The sequence below is a fragment of the Stegostoma tigrinum genome, chromosome 45 (assembly GCF_030684315.1).
Source record: "Stegostoma tigrinum isolate sSteTig4 chromosome 45, sSteTig4.hap1, whole genome shotgun sequence".
In the NCBI taxonomy this organism is placed as follows: Eukaryota; Metazoa; Chordata; class Chondrichthyes; order Orectolobiformes; family Stegostomatidae; genus Stegostoma; species Stegostoma tigrinum.
This window is the reverse complement of record NC_081398.1, coordinates 8256844-8276252: the sequence shown is the minus strand read 5'-3', so window position 1 is coordinate 8276252 and position 19409 is coordinate 8256844. Positions and strand designations below refer to the sequence as shown.

Below are 19409 nucleotides of genomic sequence, written 5' to 3'. Positions count from 1 at the left end.
GGGGAGTGTGTCAGTATTTACAGGGGGGTCCCAAAGGAATTTATAGAGGGGATTTCCTGAAATTGTATCTACAATTAGACTATTAAAGTTGTGTGTGGGTATGGTGCTTGCCTGGATATTGACAATCTCTGAAGGTTGTGACACTTTTGGGCTGGTTCTTAACAGTGGTATAAATGAAAGTGAAATTAAACAAGGATTTTCATAGTTTGAGTGCCTGTGTAGCAAAGGAGCAGGTTGTGATAATTGCTGAAAATTGCTGGGTGGTCCCAAGAAATGGAGGATAATTTCACCTGTCGATCTCAAGATGAGGCAGGTAGGTGGTTTATGTCCTGTCTCCCAGTCTTTGCCTTGTCATTTCCAGACAACAGCAGCTCAGGAAGATGGGCCCGGAACAGAAATCTGTCAGCCACAAACTCAAACCATTTGCAACTGTGTCCCTGTATTGAGTCACAACAGCGGACTTAATAAGAAGGATTGTGAAGTTTGAAACTTCCTTTGTTTTTCTGCCCTGACAGTCCGATGTTTTGGTGTATTTTTCTGTGTTTTAAGATGGCGCTGGAGAGTTCAAAACTACATGACACTTTGTGTTTTGTAATGAGGGATGTGTAACAATATATAAATAAATCAAATGAAATAAGTCTGGGCAAGTATACTGGGGTGTCGATCCGCAGTGACCAATACTGCCTCAGATTATCTCAGCAGCCCCAGGATTTCAGCTCCTGAACCCACCTGATCTCCCAACCCCCACTTTGGGAAACTTTGGCTATTGGGGAAGTTCCCTCATTTGATGCCCCAGGATGTTCTTTTCTTTTGGACAGGCAGTTGGTCTAAGGGCATGTTGGTGAGAATGGGCATCAGCCAGGTCTAGTCATGGTGATCCTTCCTGAAAATGGAGGCATGCAGCTGAGGGGAATGGGGGGGTGAGCTTGTGATATCCCCCATGGCTGTATAGTGCACCCAGGCTCATGATGGGCAGGGCATAGACCTGTCAATGTTCCAATTCTAATTCCATGTGCATGCATGCCTGTGTGTGTGTGTGTGTGTGTGTGTGTATGTATGTGTATAATTGTGTATATGTGTGTATGTGCATGTGTGTGAGTATGTGCATATGTGTACATGTCAGTGTGTGTATATGTATGATGTGTGTCTATATGTGTGATGCGTGTGTCTATATATATGTGTGTGCGCGCATGTGTGCGTGTTTGTGTATATGTTAGCTGTGCTTCATAGTTCTATTCCTAGCTCGCCAAGCTGGCCCGTTCTCATTCAGACGGTTTCGTCACCATGCTGGGTAACATCATCAGTGAGGCCTCTAATGAAGCGATATTGTTTTACTCCGCTTGGAATTTATACTGTCCAGTCCATTACGGCAAGCAGTGTCATTTCTGGTTTTGTTCGGTATGGGTTTGTATAACGGGTCCAATTCTATGTGTTTGTCGATTGCATTACGGGTGGAGAACAATGCCTCGAGGAATTCCTGTGTGTGTCTATGTTTGGCTTGGTTACGTTGTCCCAGTTGAAGTGATGGCCTTCGATGTTGGAGTGTACTGATATTAAGGAGAGTTCATCGTGCCGTTTTGTTGCTAGTTAATGTTCATGTATTCTGATGGCAAGTTTCCTTCCTGTCTGTCTAATGTAATGTTTGTGGCAGCCATTGCATGGTATTTTGTAAACCAAGTTGGTTCTGTGTGTTGTGGGAATGGGGTCTTTAATCCTTGTGAGTGTTTGTCATAGGGTGCCCGTGAGCTTGTGGGGTACCCTGATTCCTCGTGGACTTTGCAGTCCTGTTATCAGCTCTGGTATGTTCCTGATGTAGGGCAGTGTGGCCAGTGCATTAGGACGTACAGTGTCCTCCTGTTGCTGTCTGTTTAGTTGGCATCTGGGGATGAAGTTGCAGGGATATCTGTTCAAAGCAAACATTTTGTACAGGTGCACCTCCTCTTTCCTGTGTAGTACTGGAGTGTTGCAGTGTGTCCTGGGCCATTTAAATAGTGTCCCAATGCAGCTTTGTCTGTGGACGCTATGAAAGATGAAGATTTGGTCAGTGTGGGTTGCTTTTCTGAAAACTGTGGTTTGGAACTCTCCATTGGTCATTCGCTCAACTCTGACATCCAGAAACGGAAGCTGATTGTTGTTTTCTTCTTGTGAGTTTAATCCCTGCAAATATGTTGTTGATGAGGTCAGACGTAATGGGAACTGCAGATGCTGGAGAATCCGAGATAACAAGGTGTGGGGCTGGATGAACACAGCAGGCCAAGCAGCATCTTAGGAGCACAAAAGCTGACGTTTCGGGTTTTCTGATGAAGGGTCTAGGCCCCAAAACGTCAGCTTTTGTGCTCCTAAGATGCTGCTTGGCCTTGCTGTGTTCATCCAGCTCCACACTTTGTTGCTGATGAGGTGGTGGGTCTCTTCTAATTTGTTGCATTTAATAATGACAAATGTGCTGTCTAAGTACCAGATCCACGGTTTAGGTTGAATGTGGGGGAGGGTGTTCTAGTCTTTGCACGACTGCCTCTGCATTGGGTCCTGAGATGGGTGACCCCATGGACGTTAATCTGTTAATATACTTGATCAGTGAAGACAAAGTGTCTGGCGAGGCACAAGTCTAGTAGTTTGAGTGTACTGTCCTTGCTGATGGAGTTGCTAGTCTGCATTGCTGCTTCCTGTGTGGACACAGTCTCTGGCCCGTGGGATGTTGATTGACGTGAAGAAAGCTGTGACATCCAAGGATATCGTAATCTCATTGTTGTTAATTTTTATGTTCTTGAAGAATTCTTAGATTGAGTGGATGGAATGAGGTGATCTGTCGGCGAGGTGTTTCAGTCTCTGTTGTAGGTCCCTGGCCAGTTTGTGTGACTGCGTGCCTGGCAGGGAAACAATGGGTCTGAGAGGCATGTCTGGTTTATGTACTTTCGGCAGTCCATAGATTCGGGGGTGCTTGTGCCTTCTGGTTTCATTCTCATGAAGTCTGTTTTGGTTATCTGCCCTGCATTCATCAGTCGTTTCAGTGTCTGGGTGATCTTATTTCCAAACTGCGATGTTGGGGCTATCGCCACCTGTTGGTAAGTGGCCGTATCTGCGAGCAATGCCTGCACTTCCTTAATATTGTCTGGTTTGTTCATAATGACGGTCATTCACCCTTTGTCTGCTGCTAGGACTGTAATGTTCTTGTCTTTCTTTAAGTTTGTCTAGTGCTTTTTCTCTCTGATGTGTTCAGGATGTCCCCTTTGTTCCTTCTGTGCAGTACGGTGATTATAGTTTGTCAGATGGCTTGCTGTGTTTCATCCGTGAGTCTGTTGTCTTTTAAAGTAGTCTCCGGGGTGGCCATGAAGTCTGTTCTGTTTGCATCTGTGTGGTTACAGTTCAGCCCGTGTAACAGGTCAGCTTTCTCAGTTTCTGAGAGTTGTCGGCTGGGTGGGTTTCCTATCGATGTGCCCAGTTTGTTGTTGTCCCAGTCTTTGTGGTGGATCAGTTTGGTGAGTGTAGTTTGTGCCTCTTCTTAGTTTTGGTCTTGTGTTGATTGATGGTGATGGTTTGTTTTAGGGTTGCAGTCCACTGCTGGTCCATCATGTTTAGATACTGTGATTTTTGATGCGAATAGACTGGGACGATGTAACCCTAGTTACTCAAGCCAAACACAGACACACATGGGAATTTCTCGAGACACGGTTCTCCATCCATAATGCTATCAACAAACATATAGAATTGGACCCCATAAACAAACCCAGACAGAACAAAACCAGAAATGACACTACTCACCAAAGTGGATCAGACAGTATAAATTCCAAGTGGAGTAGAATAACATCGCTCAATCAGAGGCCTCACTGACGATGTTATCTAGCATGATGATGAAACGTCTGAACGAAAACAAGCCAGCTCGGCGAGCAAGTCAACAACCTCACCCACACCTGAACTACAAATCTTTGCTAAAACTTGAAATAGTTCAATGCTGCTATGGGGAGCTGTTGGCTTAGTGATAATTTTACCAGACCCGTAATCCGAAGATTTATATGAAGGCTTCGTTCAGGAAGATGGATTCAAATCCCACATCCCTGTGGTGGAAATCAGATTCATGTATTTGGAACAAAACCATTCCGAGTGACCATGACAGCTGGAATCGACTCTAGCTGTAAAAACGTCATCTGGGTTCACAATACCCTTTAGGGAGAGAAATCTGTTGCCGTTACTCTATGCATGACCCCAGAGTGATGTGGTGGGCTCTTTGTTGTAACTGCCCTGCTCGATTCAGAAAGTGACCTGTGGCTTTAGTAGGGGCACCATGTGGCCTGCATTCAGGTCTACAGTATGACTGGCCAAAGACACTCTCTGTACTCTCCTGCCCCCATCAGTTTCACTCAGTCAGTCCACTGTGAGCTGCCTGTGTTTCTGAGGTCAGGGAAGTCTGGGACTTCCTTTAATACAAAAAGACTCTGGGACCTTCCCATTTCACCCAATTATATCAGGAGACCGACGTCGTCTGGGGGAATTCCCAGTCCTTCTGACCGGAATGTGAAGTTCAGACCGGATCAGTGCCATTGAGGTGACCCTCAAAGTTGAGTAGCCAGCCATAAAGTCAAACAGCACAGGAACAGACCCTTCAGTCCAACTCATCCACGCCGACCAGATATGCTCAACCAATCTAGTGCCATTTGCCAGCATTTGGCCCAAATCCCTCTAAACCCTTCCTATCATACACCCATCCAGATGGTCATTCAGCTGTACAGCGTGGATACAAACCCTTTGGTCTAACTCGTCCATGCCAACCAGATACTGGTATTTCTGAAATAATGCGTGTTTCATTAACACAAATTGGCTGATGAATAGTGAACGCTGTTTGGATAAAGCAAACTTCTTATCGTACAGAATAGCAATTTCCCTGTAATGCCATATTCTGTGGCTATTTTCTATCGTGCAAGGTCACACAAGAATACAATTATTGCATTATTGGAGAATTACCCGCATTGTAGATTAATCTAGTCCCATTTTCCAGCCCATATCCCTCTCAACCCTTCCTGTATCCATCCAGATGCCTTTTAAATGTTGTAACGGTACCAGCCTCCACCACTTCCTCTGGCAGCTCATTCCACACATGCACCACCCTCTGTGTAAAAATGTTGTCCCTCAGATCCCTTTTAAATCTTTCCCTCTCACCTTAAACCTATGCCCCTCTAGTTGTGGACTCCCCCACCCCGGGGAGAGAAAGACCTTGACTATTCATCCTATCCATGCCCCTCATGATTTTATAAACCTCTATAAGTAGGTCACCCCACAGCCTCCGACGCTCCAGGGAAAATAGCCCCAGCCTATTCAGTCTCTCCCTGGCAACATTCTTGTAACATATGCATTCTGCGACTCAAATCCTTTAATTGCTTGTGAGTCCGAGGAGGAAAGTGAGAGAGGGGCCTGGCGTTGAAGCATCTAAGGTTTCTAAAGCAGCTGGGGGAGGTGGGGGCAGGGGTGGGAGTGGAGGGTGAGGAAGGGGGGAATGTATTTCAGCTCCCAGATGCCAGTTCCTGGACTGCTCAGTGGATGGGGTGCCAGTTTTGATGTACATACAATGTCGACAGCTCACCTGAGAGCTGCACCACAGCTCTGCCAAGTGGCCACAATCTACAATGACACAGTGACTGCTGACATGGCAAAGTTCAGAGGGAAATGTTGGCCAGTGAACATACAGATTAGGAGAAGGGACAGCCCCTCGCGTCTGCGTCTCCAATCAGTAAGGTCTAATCATGGCCAAACGATCACCTCCTAACCTTGGGCGCCCTATTAGTCAAGTATCTCTCTATAATGGCATTCTCTGATACTGCAATGGGAGAAACAGCCTGAAGCTGAAGTGGCAGAAGTAGGCCATTCAACCCACCAAGTCTGCTCTGCTATTCAATGAGATCTGACCATCAACTCTACTTTCCCACCTTTGTCCCCCATAGCCCGCTGTCTGTTACCAATTAAAAATCTGTCCCTGCCCTGAGTATACTTAATGGCCCAGGCTTGATGTGGCAAGGAACTCCACAGATTCACTCCCCTCTGAGAGAAGAAATACCTCCTCACCTCTGTCTTAGGCGACCCCTAATTCTGAGATGATGCGTCTAGGTCCCAGCACCAGTGACTTACTTACTGGGATTGAAAGGCAGGATCTTATCACCGCTCCAGAAAAAGGAACAGCAGAGACCTCCAGGCAGATTTGCTCCTTTCCTTCCCTGCTCTCTGATTCTTAGCAGTTCAACAGATGTGAGGTTTCAAGCTGCAGTTGGTGCCTAAACATATTCTCTTTGGCAGGGAGTTCACAAACCAGAACCATATGCAAGCACTTCAAGAATACAAACCAGATGAAGATACACATCAAGAGACTTCTGGATTTGGTGCGTACCTCTGTTTCTTAAGATGTTTCTTGCCTTTCCAATCATCTGAAACTATTCGACTCATTGGCTCCTGGTCATACAGCACAGAAACAGACCCTTTGGTCCAACTTGTTCACGTGACCATAGAGTCATAGAGGTTTACAGCATGAGAACTTATCCTTTGGCCCAAGTTGCCCATGCCACTCCATTTTCCCAATTAAACTAATCCCATTTGCCTGTGTTTGGTCCTTATCCGTCCGCACCCATCCCATCCATGTCCCTGTCTAAATGTTTCTTAAATGACAAAATTGTACTCACTTCTACCGCTACCTCTGGCAGCCCATTCCAGACGCTCACCACGCCCGGTGTGAATCAAATTGTACCCCTGGATCCTTCGTATCTCTTCCCTCTCACCTTAAAGCTATCCCTATTAGACCTCCCTACACAGGGGAACAGCTGTTGGCTACCTATCTTATCTATGTCTCTCATGATTTGAGACACCTTGGAAGGTCACCCCTCAGTCTCCTACACTTCAGGGAAAGAAATCCCAGCCTATCCAACCTCCCCTTACAACTCAAACCTTCCAGTCCGGGAAGCATTCTAGAAAATCACTTCTGCACTCTTTTTAGTTTAATAATATCTTTTCTATCGTAGGCTGACCAGAACTGCACGCTATACTCCAAATGTGGCATCAACAACATCTTGTACAGTTGCAACAAGGCATCCCAACTCCTGTACTCAACGCTCTGACCATCCTGTCTACCTGTGACTGTACTTTCAAGAGATTATGAACCTGTAGCCCTAGATCTCTTTGTTCTATAACATTCCTTAGGGCCCTACCCATGACTGTGTAAGTCCTGCCCTGGTTTGCCTTCCAAAATTCAACTCCTTACCTTTATCTAAATTAAACTCCTATCTGCCATTCCTCAGCCCACCTGCCCAGTTGATCAAAATCACGCTGCATTCCCAGATAACCTTCTTCACTGTCCACTACACCACCAATCTCGGTGTCATCTGCAAACTTACTAACCACACCTCCTGAATTCTCATCCAAATCATTGATTTAATTGACCGGATTTAAAGTTTTGGCAAAGACCTATAGCTCGGTTTGTGGGTGAGTTTGTTGACTTGCTTGCTGAGCTGGCTTGTTCTCATTCAGACATTTCACCAGTATCAATTCCAAGCAAAGTAGAATAACATCGCCTCATCAGAGGCTCCACTGATGATGTCAACTAGCATGGTAATGAAAAAACTGAACAAGGACAAGCTCGGAGAGCAAGTCAGCAAACTCATAAATGATCAGATATCATAAGCTGACCTAGTCCCATTTGCCAGCATTTGGCCCATTTTCCTCTAAACCCTTCCTGTACCCATCCAGATCCCTTTTAAATATTGTAATTGTACCGGCCCCCAACACTTCCTCTGGCAGCTCATTCCATACACGCACCACCCTCTGCGCGAAAAAGTTGTCCCTCAGGCCCCTTTTAAATCTTTATCCTCTCACCTTAAACCTATGCCCTCTAGGTTTGGATTCCCCCACCCTGGGGAGAAAGACCTTGGCTATTCACCCTATCCGTGTCCCTCATGATTTTATAAACCTCTATAAGGTCAGACCTCAGCCTCCAATGCTCCAGGGAAAGTAGTCCCAGCTTATCCCTATAGCTCCAACTATGATATATTTGCAAATTGCATAAATCATAAAGCACTGGCTAGGCCTAGGCAGGATTACAGTGTCTGCAGAGGGCAGCACATTGGCTCAGTGGTTAGCACTGCAGCCTCACAGCACCAGGGATCCAGGTTCAATCCCATCCTCAGGCGGCTGTCTGTATGGAGTCTGCACATTCTCCGTGTCTGCATGGGTTTCCTCCCAGTGCTCCAGATTTCCTCCCATAGGCCAAAGATGTGCAGGTTGGGCTGGATTGGCTGTGCTAAGTTGCCCATAGTGTCCAGGGATGTGCGTGTTATGTGGGTTATAGCCATGGGGAAATGCAGGGTTACAGGGATGGGGGAGTCTGCATGGGATACTCTTCAGAGAGTCACTTCCACACTGTGGGGATTCTGTGTACGGTATTTTAGGAAGATCATTAGAATTGGGTTTCATGAGAACGCAAAATTGCCAATTCCTGGCGCCATCTCAGATACAAAAACTTGAAATTAAAAAAAAAGGTGTTAGTGAGGAGATTTACAAAAACAGTCCCTGGGGTATTACACCAAACAGCTGGGAAAGCTAATGTTCCTCATAGAGCACAGAAGGTCTGGGGGAAATTCAAAAGAGGCATTCAAAGTCAAGAAAAGTAGAAATTGTAACAAATAGCAAAGGAGTTGGTGAACAGGCGATGGAGGAAGTTTGGGAAAAGAACTGGGTTGGAGGGAGTGAGGAGTGCTTTTCCCTCCTTAAACACTAAGAGTTCTCACAGTCTGGTCCACATGAAGGAAAGCAATTTCAACACAAACATTCACAAGGGGCATTCCTTCCTAGAAGGAAAGGGTAAAAATGACAGGGCAATGGGGCAAGGCTGGAGACATTGACGGTCCAAATGGCTTTCTGCTTCTGATTGCACAGAGAGCAGCAACTTTCCAGCTCCTCCCCCTGTTGTCCAACCACGAGGTGTCTGAGTGGAAGCCGGCCATTCAGTCCATCAAGTTCACTCTGCCATTCAATGAGATCTGATAATCCTCAACTCTACTTTCCTACCTTTACCCCATAACCTTTGATTCCCTCACCAATTAACAAAACTGTCTATTGCAATCTTGAAATTACTGAATGACCCAGCTTCAACAGCCTCTGTGGTAATTTGGGAGACAAACTGGTCTCAATCCAAAAGTTCTCTCTCCAACCAGCTCCAACACTCATACAGCATGGAAACAGGCCGTTCAGCCCATCATGTCCATGGTGACCAGGTTTCCTGACCCGAACTAGTGCAATTATCCTGCCTTTGGCCCGTATCCCTCTAAACCCTTCCCATTCATGTACCCATCCAGATGCCTTTTCAATGCTGTCACTTTCCCAGCCTCCACCACTTCCTCTGGCAGCTTGTTTCATACATACACCACCTTCTGCATGTAAAAATTGCCCGTCTGGTCCCTTTTAAATGTTTCCTCTCTCACCGTAAACATATGCCGTCCAGTTTTGGACTCCACTACCCTGGAGAAAAAGATCTTGGTTATTTACTGTATCCATGTCCCTCATGATTGTATAAACCTCTATGGAGTCACCTCTCAACCTTCGAGGCTCCAGGGGAAATGGTTCCTATTCGCTGTATCTATACCTCAAAGCTACAGGTTGATCTAAAAAAAAACTAAACTGAGAACTCTGAAATGTTGCTATTTTTGCTTATTATTTTCACTTTCCCGTGTAACTGAATAGACAATGTGGAAAGAGATAGTAGGAACTGCCGATGCTGGAGAATCTGAGATAACAAGGTGTAGAACTGGATGAACACAGCAGGCCAATTAGCATCAAGGGTCTCACCCAAAACATCAGCTTTCCTGCTCCTCTGATGCTGCTTGGCCTGTTGTGTTCATCCAGCTTCACACCGTGTTATCTCAGACAATGTGGAAAGACTGTTTATCCGTTTCCTGTGTTAGGAAAATGTGAACATAACTCTAAATAATTTTGCATCATAAGTTGAAGTCATCTACTGTGTATCAGTTTAATTTTTAACCCTCAGTACATTATTTCATTAGCACGAACAGAATGTGGGAAATGTGGGTTTTTTGTACCTTTCAAGGCAAGGGTCGCGATTTAAGACTTTTAATAGATGACTTTTTTTACTAGTCACCAGTCATACACTTTTATTTACCCTGGCAAAGCTGATCAGAATCAGGAGAGCACTCAGACACCAACTAAGACTGATCATTGGGATCCTGGTGTTGGATTCTCATTCCAGCAAACGCAACTTCTTCCTTACCTTAGATAATAAAATGTGAGGCTGGATGAACACAGCAGGCCAAGCAGCATCTCAGGAGCACAAAAATTAGCTCTGTGAGTAGATATTTTGCCACAGATACAGACAGTTGTGAGTTCAAGTCAAACTTCAGAAAGTCAGGCTCAGCTTCAGGTCCCAGTGAAGTGCAGTCCTTCAGGAGGGGCCCTTACCGTGAGGCCCCTGGCTGTGCTCACATGTTAATCTAAAATGCCCCATCGACATGACATGTGCATGAGTGAGACACATCTCCCGGCATCCTCTTCAGCACATTGATGAGAATTAGGAGATGGCAGTAGGCCATTTGGTCCTTCAAGTGATTCAATACCATTCCAGCTGAGCTGACTGTGTCCTCCTCTTCACTTTGCTGCCTCCAGTCCCTCCATAACCCATGCCTTCCCGTCAATCAAAAATCTGTCTGATTTGGACTGGACTATTAAGCTCACCAGTCCCTACACCCCCTCCCTATCTCTGTCACCCCCTCCCTATCGGTCACCCCCTCCAGCCATTTCCCCCCCCACTATCTCTGTAACTTCATCTTGCCCAGAAACCCTCTGAGATCTCTGTGCTCCTCCAATTCCGGCTTCTTGGGCAGCTTCTGCGGTTGACCTACATGCCTTGGAATGATTCACAGTGTTCCAGGTACTGTACAAATGCAGATTGCTGGCTGTGAGGAAACAGGGGCCATTTCTTCGGTGAAGAAGCTTCTAAGAGTTCCTTTTGACTTTATCAGAATATCTACAACATCAGCTGCCCCTGTTGTGGGCAGCGGTTGCTTTGGCAGGAGCTACGCAGACTGGAGCTCTTTCCTGACAGTGAGCAAAGACTCTTTGAGGAGAAGATCTCTCAACTGACGGAGCAGGACACCGAATATTGCAAAAAGGTACAAATGGAAAACCAAACGCTGTAAGAACTTGTCACATTTTCAGATCTTACTCAACCCAAGGGTGAAGGCAGATGGTACAGAGCTGGTTCAGACAGATCCTAGCTTTTGGATTTGTAGAAAATTACAATGAGAAGAACTGAAATATCACTGAAAAAGAGGGACTTGGTTTAAAGATAATGAAATGTGAGGCTGGATGAACACAGCAGGCCCAGCAGCATCTCAGGAGCACAAAAGCTGATGTTTCGGGCCTAGACCATCAGAGAGGGGGATAGGGTGAGGGTTAGAACATAGAACATAGAACAGTACAGTCTGGAATAAATAGGGAGAGAGAGGAAGGCGGACCGAAGATGGAGAGAAAAGAAGATAGGTGGAGAGGAGAGTATAGGTGGGGAGGTGATAGGTCAGTCCAGGGAAGACGGACAGGTCAAGGAGGTGGGATGAGGGTAGTAGGTAGGAGATGGAGGTGTGGCTTGTGGTGGGAGGAAGGGATGGGTGCGAGGAAGAACAGGTTAGGGAGGCAGAGACAGGCTGGACTGGTTTGGGGATGCAGTGGGTGGAGGGGAAGAGCTGGGCTGGTTGTGTGGTGCAGTGGGGGAGGGGACGAACTGGGCTGGTTTTGGGATGCGGTGGGGGAAGGGGAGATTTTGAAGCTGGTGAAGTCCACATTGATACCATTGGGCTGCAGGGTTCCCAAGCGGAATATGAGTTGCTGTTCCTACAACCTTCGGGTGGCATCATTGTGGCACTGCAGGAGGCCCATGATGGACATGTCATCTAAAGAATGGGAGGGGATGTTGAAATGGTTGGCGACTGGGAGGTGCAGTTGTTTATTGCGAACCGAGCGGAGGTGTTCCACAAAGCGGTCCCCAAGCCTCTGCTTGGTTTCCCCAACGTAGAGGAAGCCACACCGGGTACAGTGGATGCAGTATACCACATTGGCAGATGTGCAGGTGAACCTCTGCTTAATATGGAAAGTCATCTTGGAGCCTGGGATGGGGGTGAGGGAGGAGGTGTGGGGGGCAAGTGTAGCATTTCCTGCGGTTGCAGGGGAAGGTGCCGAGTGTGGTGGGGTTGGAGGGCAGTGTGGAGCGAATAAGGGAGTCACGGAGAGAGTGGTCTCTCTGGAAAGCAGACTTGGTTTAAAGTTTTGGCAAAGATCTGTAGTTTGGGTGTGGGTGACGTTGACTTGCTCGCCAAGCTGGCTTGCTCTCGTTCAGACATTTCGTCACCATGCTAAGTAACATCATCAGTGGACCCTCCGATGAAGTGATGTTATTCTGCTCCGCTTATAAATTTATACTGTTTGGTCCGTTATGATGAGTAGTGTCATTTCTAGTTTTGATCTTATGAGTTTGTATATGGGGTTCAGTTCTGTGTCTGTTGATTGCATTACGGGTGGAGAACCATGCCTCTAGGAATCCCCGTGCATGCCTATGTTTGGCTTGGGCTACTACAGTTTGAGGGACTTGGAGCTGAACGTTTCCATCTCATACTCATCAGGACTATTGCAAGAACGCCAAATTTCCAACAGTTACAACAATTTAGACTTCAGGTGAGAAGGAGACTGATTAGTCAGAAGTTGACTCTGATTTGACATTGGCATGGAGAAAGAAATGGAGAATATTTCTTTCATTTGCAGAGAAGAGGTCACTGTGTCTGAATTGCCATCATGAAATGAACTGCGCTATGAATTTGTGTAGTTTTATGGCTGGGAGGGTGGTTTCTGGCACATTCTGCATTGGTCACCAGGTACCGCCCAGCCATAAATTCACATCTAACAGGCGACATCGTGATTGTTAGCCTGGCTTAGTTCGTACTATAATGGACACTCAGAGGAACATGTAGTTTGACCCAAACAGCCAATGGTTGTAATGTGTGCCCCATGCCAGCACAGAAATAGGCCGTTTGGCCCAAGTGACATTTCTGTTCCACACCAAAATATGCTTGACCAAGTCGTGCTGACTCAGCCCTATTTTACCGCGTACTTCCAAGTCTCCGCAATCTCATGGACTCTAAAATCTCACGAACAATCAAGGCCATGATAACCGGCCTATAGATTCCTGCCCACTGCATTTAAACAGAGGTGTTACATTTTGAGATCCTCCCCGACTCCAGTGATTCCTGAAAGATCACCACCAGGGTGTCTACAATCTCCTCAGCTATTTCCTTCAGAACTCTAGTTTCTCTGGTCTGGGTCATTTATCCACATTAAGGCCTTTCAGCCTTCCCAGCACCTCCTCCTTAGTGATGGCTACTACACTCATCTCTGCTCCCTGACTCTGCCAAAGTTCACGTTTGCTACTGGTATCTTCCACCAGACAGACTGATGCAAAGTACCTGTTCAGTTCCTCTGCCATTTCTTTGTTCCCCATTGCTACTTCTCCAGCCTCACTTTCCAGCAGTCCAATGTCCACACTTACCTCTCTGTTATCTTTTAGATACCTAAAATAAACTTTCAGTCTTCTTTTATTTTACCAGCTATTTTACCCCCAGATTTCATTTTTTCTTGCCTTATTGCTTTTTAAGTTAACCTCTTCTGGTTTATAAAGGCTTCCCAATGATCTCACTAATCTTCGCCACATTGCATGCTTTTTCATAGAAGCCCTACAGTTTGGAAAAAGGCTATTTAGCCCAGCGATTCCACACCTACCCTCTGAAGATTATTCCATCCAGACCCATCCCTACAACCCTGCATTTCCTGTGGCTAATCCTCCTAGACTGCACATCACTGGACACTATGCACAATTTGGCATGGCCAATCCACCTAACTGCACATCTTTAGGCTGTGGGAAGAAACCAGAGCACCTGCGGGAAACCCACAAAAGACACAGGGAGAATGTGCAAACTACATAGACAGTTGCCCCTGACTAGAATCAAACTCAGGCTCCATGGTGTGCAGGTTAGGTGGACTGGGCATGCTGGATATGCTAGCTAGGTGGTTTAGCCATAGGGGAATGCAGGGTTATGAAGAGAGGGTGAGATGCTCGTCAGAGGGTGGGTGCAAACTCAATGGGCTGAATGGCCTCTTTCTACATTGTAAAGATTCTATCATTCTTTCCTCAATGACTTGCTCCAGCTCAGACTCGCTCCATGTGGATTCCAACTGAAGTCTCATCCCTCATGCTTTGAATCCTCCCAGGGTCACAGATATCTCCGTGATGCTCAATGTTCCATGGACAGCTGCTCTCGCCACATCCTGAGGTCCACACTCAGTGCCATGTGGCGGCACATGCATACTCTCGACCCTTCTCTCCAACAGCATCATAACACACTGGCTCAGGGCTGCGCCACTCCGCAGTTCCACTTCATCCTCCGGCTCATTTGTTGTGCTAACAAGAAACTTTATCTTTCCCTTTCAGGCATCAAGGCCCACAAGATGCAACAGCTCAGAGATAACCATAAGTCCTCGGGAACCATCCTCTCCTACCCCCTTCCACAACCCCACCTCCTTTCGGGTATTCACCACCCCTCCTAATATTCCACGCTCCGATGCTGAACATTCTGTACTCAGCAAAGGCCTCAGCTTTATTCCTCTGCAGCCCCACCTTAACGAATTTCAGGCACGACACGACTTCAAACTCTTGTTCCGCCATCTTTGCCTCCGCGCTCGTTTCTTTGGACAAGAGCCCCCTCCCTGCCCTCAAACTCCTTCACCCAGCTCCAACACTATCCCTCCCTTGGACTCCTCCTTCTGCACTCAACCTGTTCACTGAGAACTGTCAACAGGACACTGGCCGTCTCAATTTCCCTACCTCCCCCCTCACCTAATCCGAGCTACCTCACTCCAAACTGACTGCACTCCGTGTGCTCAGATCTAACCCTGACTTTGTTATTAAGCCTGCTGATAAAGGTGGTGCTGTTGTAGTCTGGTGCACTGACCTCCGCAGTGCAGAGGCTGAGCTCCAGCTCTCAGATACCTCCTCCTATACTCCCCGGACCATGAACCCCCCCCCCCATGGCACATTAGGCCACTGTATCAACTATGGTAATGGTAACTGACCTCACTTCATCTGGTGATCTCCCCCGTTTTACTTATCGACACTCCAGCCCTGCACAACTCAGTCTACCTCCTCCTGAAAATCCACAAATAGGAATGTCCAGGCAGACCCGTTGTTTCTGTCTGCTCATGCCCCACAAAACACATCTCTTCCTACCTTGACTCAGACTTCTCTCCCCTGGTCCAATCCCTGCTGTGCATCCGTGATTCCTCTGACGCTTTACACCAGTTTCGGAATTTCCAGTTTGCAGGATCCAGCCACCTCCTCTTTACCACGGACATGTAATCCCATCACACATCCATTCCCCACCAGAAGGGTCTCAGGGCTGTCTGCTGCTTCCTGGAGCAAAGGTCCGAACCATCCCCACCCACCACCACTCTCCTCCGCTCATCCTCACCCTCAACAACTTCACTTTCAACTCTTCTCATTTTCTTCAGGTCAGAGTGGCTGCGGGTACCCGCATGGGCCCCAGTTATGCCCGTCTCTTCATGGGTCCTTGGAACGTTCCTTGTTCCGGTCCTATTTGGGCCCTCACCCATAACTCTTCCTCCAGGATATCAATGATACCATTGGTGCTGCTTCCTTCTCTCGTCTGGACTTGGAGAAGTTCATCGATTTCACTTCCAATTTCCACCCTGCCCTCACTTTCACCTGGTCTATCTCTGATTCCTCCCTTCCCTTTGATATCTGTTTCCATTCCTGGGGCTATACTGGCCACTAATATCCATTACAAACCCACTGACTCCCACATCTACCTGGACTATACATCCTCACACCCTGCTTCCTGTAAAGACTCCATCCCGTTCTCTCAGTTCCTCCGTCTCCATTGCATATGTTCAGATGAATAAATTTCAACAACAGAGCCTCCGAAATGTCCACCTTCTACCTCAACCGAGGATTCCCCAGCTCCATTGTCGACAGGGTCCTCATCTCCCGCACTTCTGCCCTCACTCCTTCTCTTGCATCCCACAACAGTGATGGGGTTCTTCTTGTCCTTACCTACCATCCCACCAGCATCCACATCCAGAAGATCAGCAGACGCCATTTCCACCACCTCCGGCAAGATGCCACCACCAGACACATATTTCCCTCCGCTCTCTTGTCCACATTCTGCAGGGACCATTCCCTCTGGGACACCCACTCTTCCTTCACTCCTCTCCACAGCCCTATGGCACTTTCCCCTGTACCCGGCGAATATGTAACACCTGCCCATTTACCCCCCTCCCCACTATCCAAGGGCCCAAACGTACCTTCCAGGTGAAGCAACACTGCACCTGCACCTCCCAGAATCTGGCCTACTGCATTCGCTGCACACAACATGGTCTCCTCTACACTAGGGAAATGAAGTGTACACTGGGTGACCACTTTACGGAACATCTGTGTTCTGCTTGCAAAAAAGACCCTGAGCTTCCTGTTGCCTGCCACTTTAAGACACCACCCTGTTCCCTGGCCAACATCTCTGTCTCAGGCTTGCTGCTGTGCTCCAATGAAGCTCAGTGCAAGGTGGAAAAACAACACCTCATTTTCCATTTGGGACCATGCAGCCCTCTGGGCTCAATATTGAGTTTGATAATTTTTAGGCCTGAACTCTCCTGTGTCCTAGCCCCCTAACCCATACACCAGGACTCATTATCACATAGCCTGCCATTACAGGCTACCTATTGTTAGCCATTCGCAGTTTCCATTAACAGCTGCTCCCCCTCCTAGCCAGACGGTTATTTACTCCTTTGTCTGTCCAATGGTTCTTCTCTCTCACTGGGCTTTATCCCACCTCTCATTTACTCCTTAAACCCTCCTTTCACTCTAACTTCTGCATATAAACCTCCCCTGCTACCATCAGTTGTGAGGAAGGGTCACCAGAAGCGAAATGTTAACTCTGATTTCACAGATGCTGCCGGACCTGCTGAGCTTTTCCACAACTTCTGTTTTTGTTCCTGATTCACAGCATCTGCAGTTCTTTTGGTTTCTATTACAGACTATGATATCGATTGCAGGGGTCTAGTTGCAGTGTGCAGCGAGGCAGGTGACTAACCGTGCTCTTTTGTCGCCAGTGTCCGAGGTGCAATCGCGTTGTGCAGCGGATGGACACAGAGGAGCTTTTTGTGGAATGCCCAGCATGCCCAGGGAATATGGGAAAGCCCTACCGGTTCTGCTGGAACTGTCTGAGGAGAAGGAACAGAAGGTTGGCTCAAGGAGAGGCCTGCAAGAACAACAACTGCAGCTTGGTGGCACTGCTGCAGTCATGCCCCACAATCAACGACCCAATGCTGTCCGTCCATGGCTGCCCTATGATCCGGGCATGTCCCAGCTGCAAAGTCTTGATCTCCCATGCAGAGGGGTGCAAGTACATCAACTGCGTGAGCTGTGGCCTCTCTTTCTGCTACCGGTGCTTGGAGAAACGCTCCACGTGCTATAATGCCAAACGCGAATGGTACCACGTTGCTCAATGTGTCAAACCCATGGCGCCCAGGCAGACGTTTTCTGACAGTCAACACTAGCCAAGGAAACATAGGCCAAACCCCTTCCATCGCTAATCCTCCATCACGGCACTGCGGACAATCTACAAGACGCTCTACAGTGACTCACCCAGACTCCTCTGACAGCACCTTCCAAAGCCATGACCACTGCCACATAGAAGGGAAAGGACAGCTGATACATGGGAACACCACCCACCTGCAAATCCCCTTCCAGACCACTCACTATTGTGATGTTTCCACGCCTTTAACAGGTGCATGCTATCCTGTTCCTCCTGCAGAGGGGTTCTGTCACAACAATGTTGGCTCCTGGTAGGCAGTTTGCAACTAGCCTTGGGTTTCTCTCTTCGAGGTAACACTCCACTCCTTGATGCATTGTGGATCAAAGTTCAGACTCCAGCTCATCAACTCTGAGCCACAGTTCCTCAAGCAACCAACACTTGCGACAGATGTGGTCACAATGAAACTACAACGGGGTCCAGTAGATCCCACATGCTTCGAACTCAATGTATCACCTGGTCCTGCACCTCTATTTTCTTTGCTTAGTGTGGCTCGAAGTGTTTTGTTCCTGGTTTCTTTTAGAGAGAGATTGTGGTGCAGGTGAGGAGTGGTCTATGAGAAGGGGTTTTATTTTAAACTTGAAACAATAGAGGCAGCCTGACTGGGTGTGGTCAAGTTCTCACAGTTCCAGGGAATTTTAGTTTAGCTTTCAGTAGTTGTTGCTGGGGTCTCAGCAGGGTTGGACAGCAATGAATCTTTACTGGCTGCTATATTCTCTCCCTCAGAACTGTCTTTTGATATTCTTTCCCGGGGTGTGTTTTTTTCTCGTTAGAGTAAGACAAAAAAAAATCATGAGTGTATGACATCAGGTTTACATGGACCTAGGGGATTTTGATTTTAGTTATTTTTTTTCTGGCAGTTCACTGCTGAGGCAGACAGCTAGCATTCTCTCTGCAGCTACACTGAAGACTTAGAGAGCTTTCCTCTTAGAAATGAGAAGGAGCAGATTGATTCTTCTGGACTGAAGAAGGACAGGAGATAGCAAGAACTGCAGATGCTGCAGTCAGGTTCAATACAATGTGGAGCTGGAGGTACACATTATCAGAGGAGCAGGAAAGTCAACATTTCAGGTTTACACCCTTTATCAGGATGTGAGAACTATAACTGTTTTGCTGCTTTCCATTCCTGCCAGAGGGTATAGAACATAGAACATAGAACATAGAACAGTACAGCACATATGTTTCTGAAATGCTGCCTACGTTGGGACAGTTGATGACTCGTGGTTACATAATACAGTATCTTGTTGATTATATCAATAAAGTTGTATTGATTCTTCAGTTGGTCGCATTTTAACTGCATTGTTAGAGTAGAGTGTTTTGATTAAATGTTAGTAGTGGACCAATGAAATCATACTGGAGCATGGCAGCTCATATTTGCTTTCAAACAAAGATAAAAATTAGAGTCTAGGCTATCTCTGTAATATGTCTTCATAACATATTTTGGAGGGAGACTGGTTTGGTCTCTAACAACATCATGACTTGAGACTGTATCGCTTTTCCTTCAGTGTTAAAATTCTGGAACTCCTTAATGGCATCATGGATGTCCCTGGACTGAAGCGGTTCAAGAAGGGTGCTCACCGGCCACCTTCCAAAGGGGGGCAATTAAAGATGGGCAATAAGTACTGGCCCAGCACATCATGTGAAAGAGCTGGAAAAAAGTCCAATCATTGAGATTTGGAAAAAGGAACTGACATAAATTACAATCTTTGTCCATTCTTTTTAGCA

At 47.0% G+C, this 19409-nt stretch overlaps 1 protein-coding gene across 1 annotated transcript; it reads left to right on the top strand.

The window, feature by feature from the left end:
* Positions 1–204: 204 nt before the first annotated feature.
* LOC125448666 (uncharacterized protein DDB_G0292642-like) lies at positions 205–17649 on the top strand. Its single transcript, XM_048524095.1, has 4 exons — positions 205–313; positions 6280–6362; positions 11001–11150; positions 17203–17649. Exons 1-4 carry the CDS (start codon positions 274–276, stop codon positions 17647–17649), a joined length of 720 nt encoding a protein of 239 aa, XP_048380052.1. The 5' UTR covers positions 205–273.
* The last annotated feature ends 1760 nt before the right edge of the window (positions 17650–19409 follow it).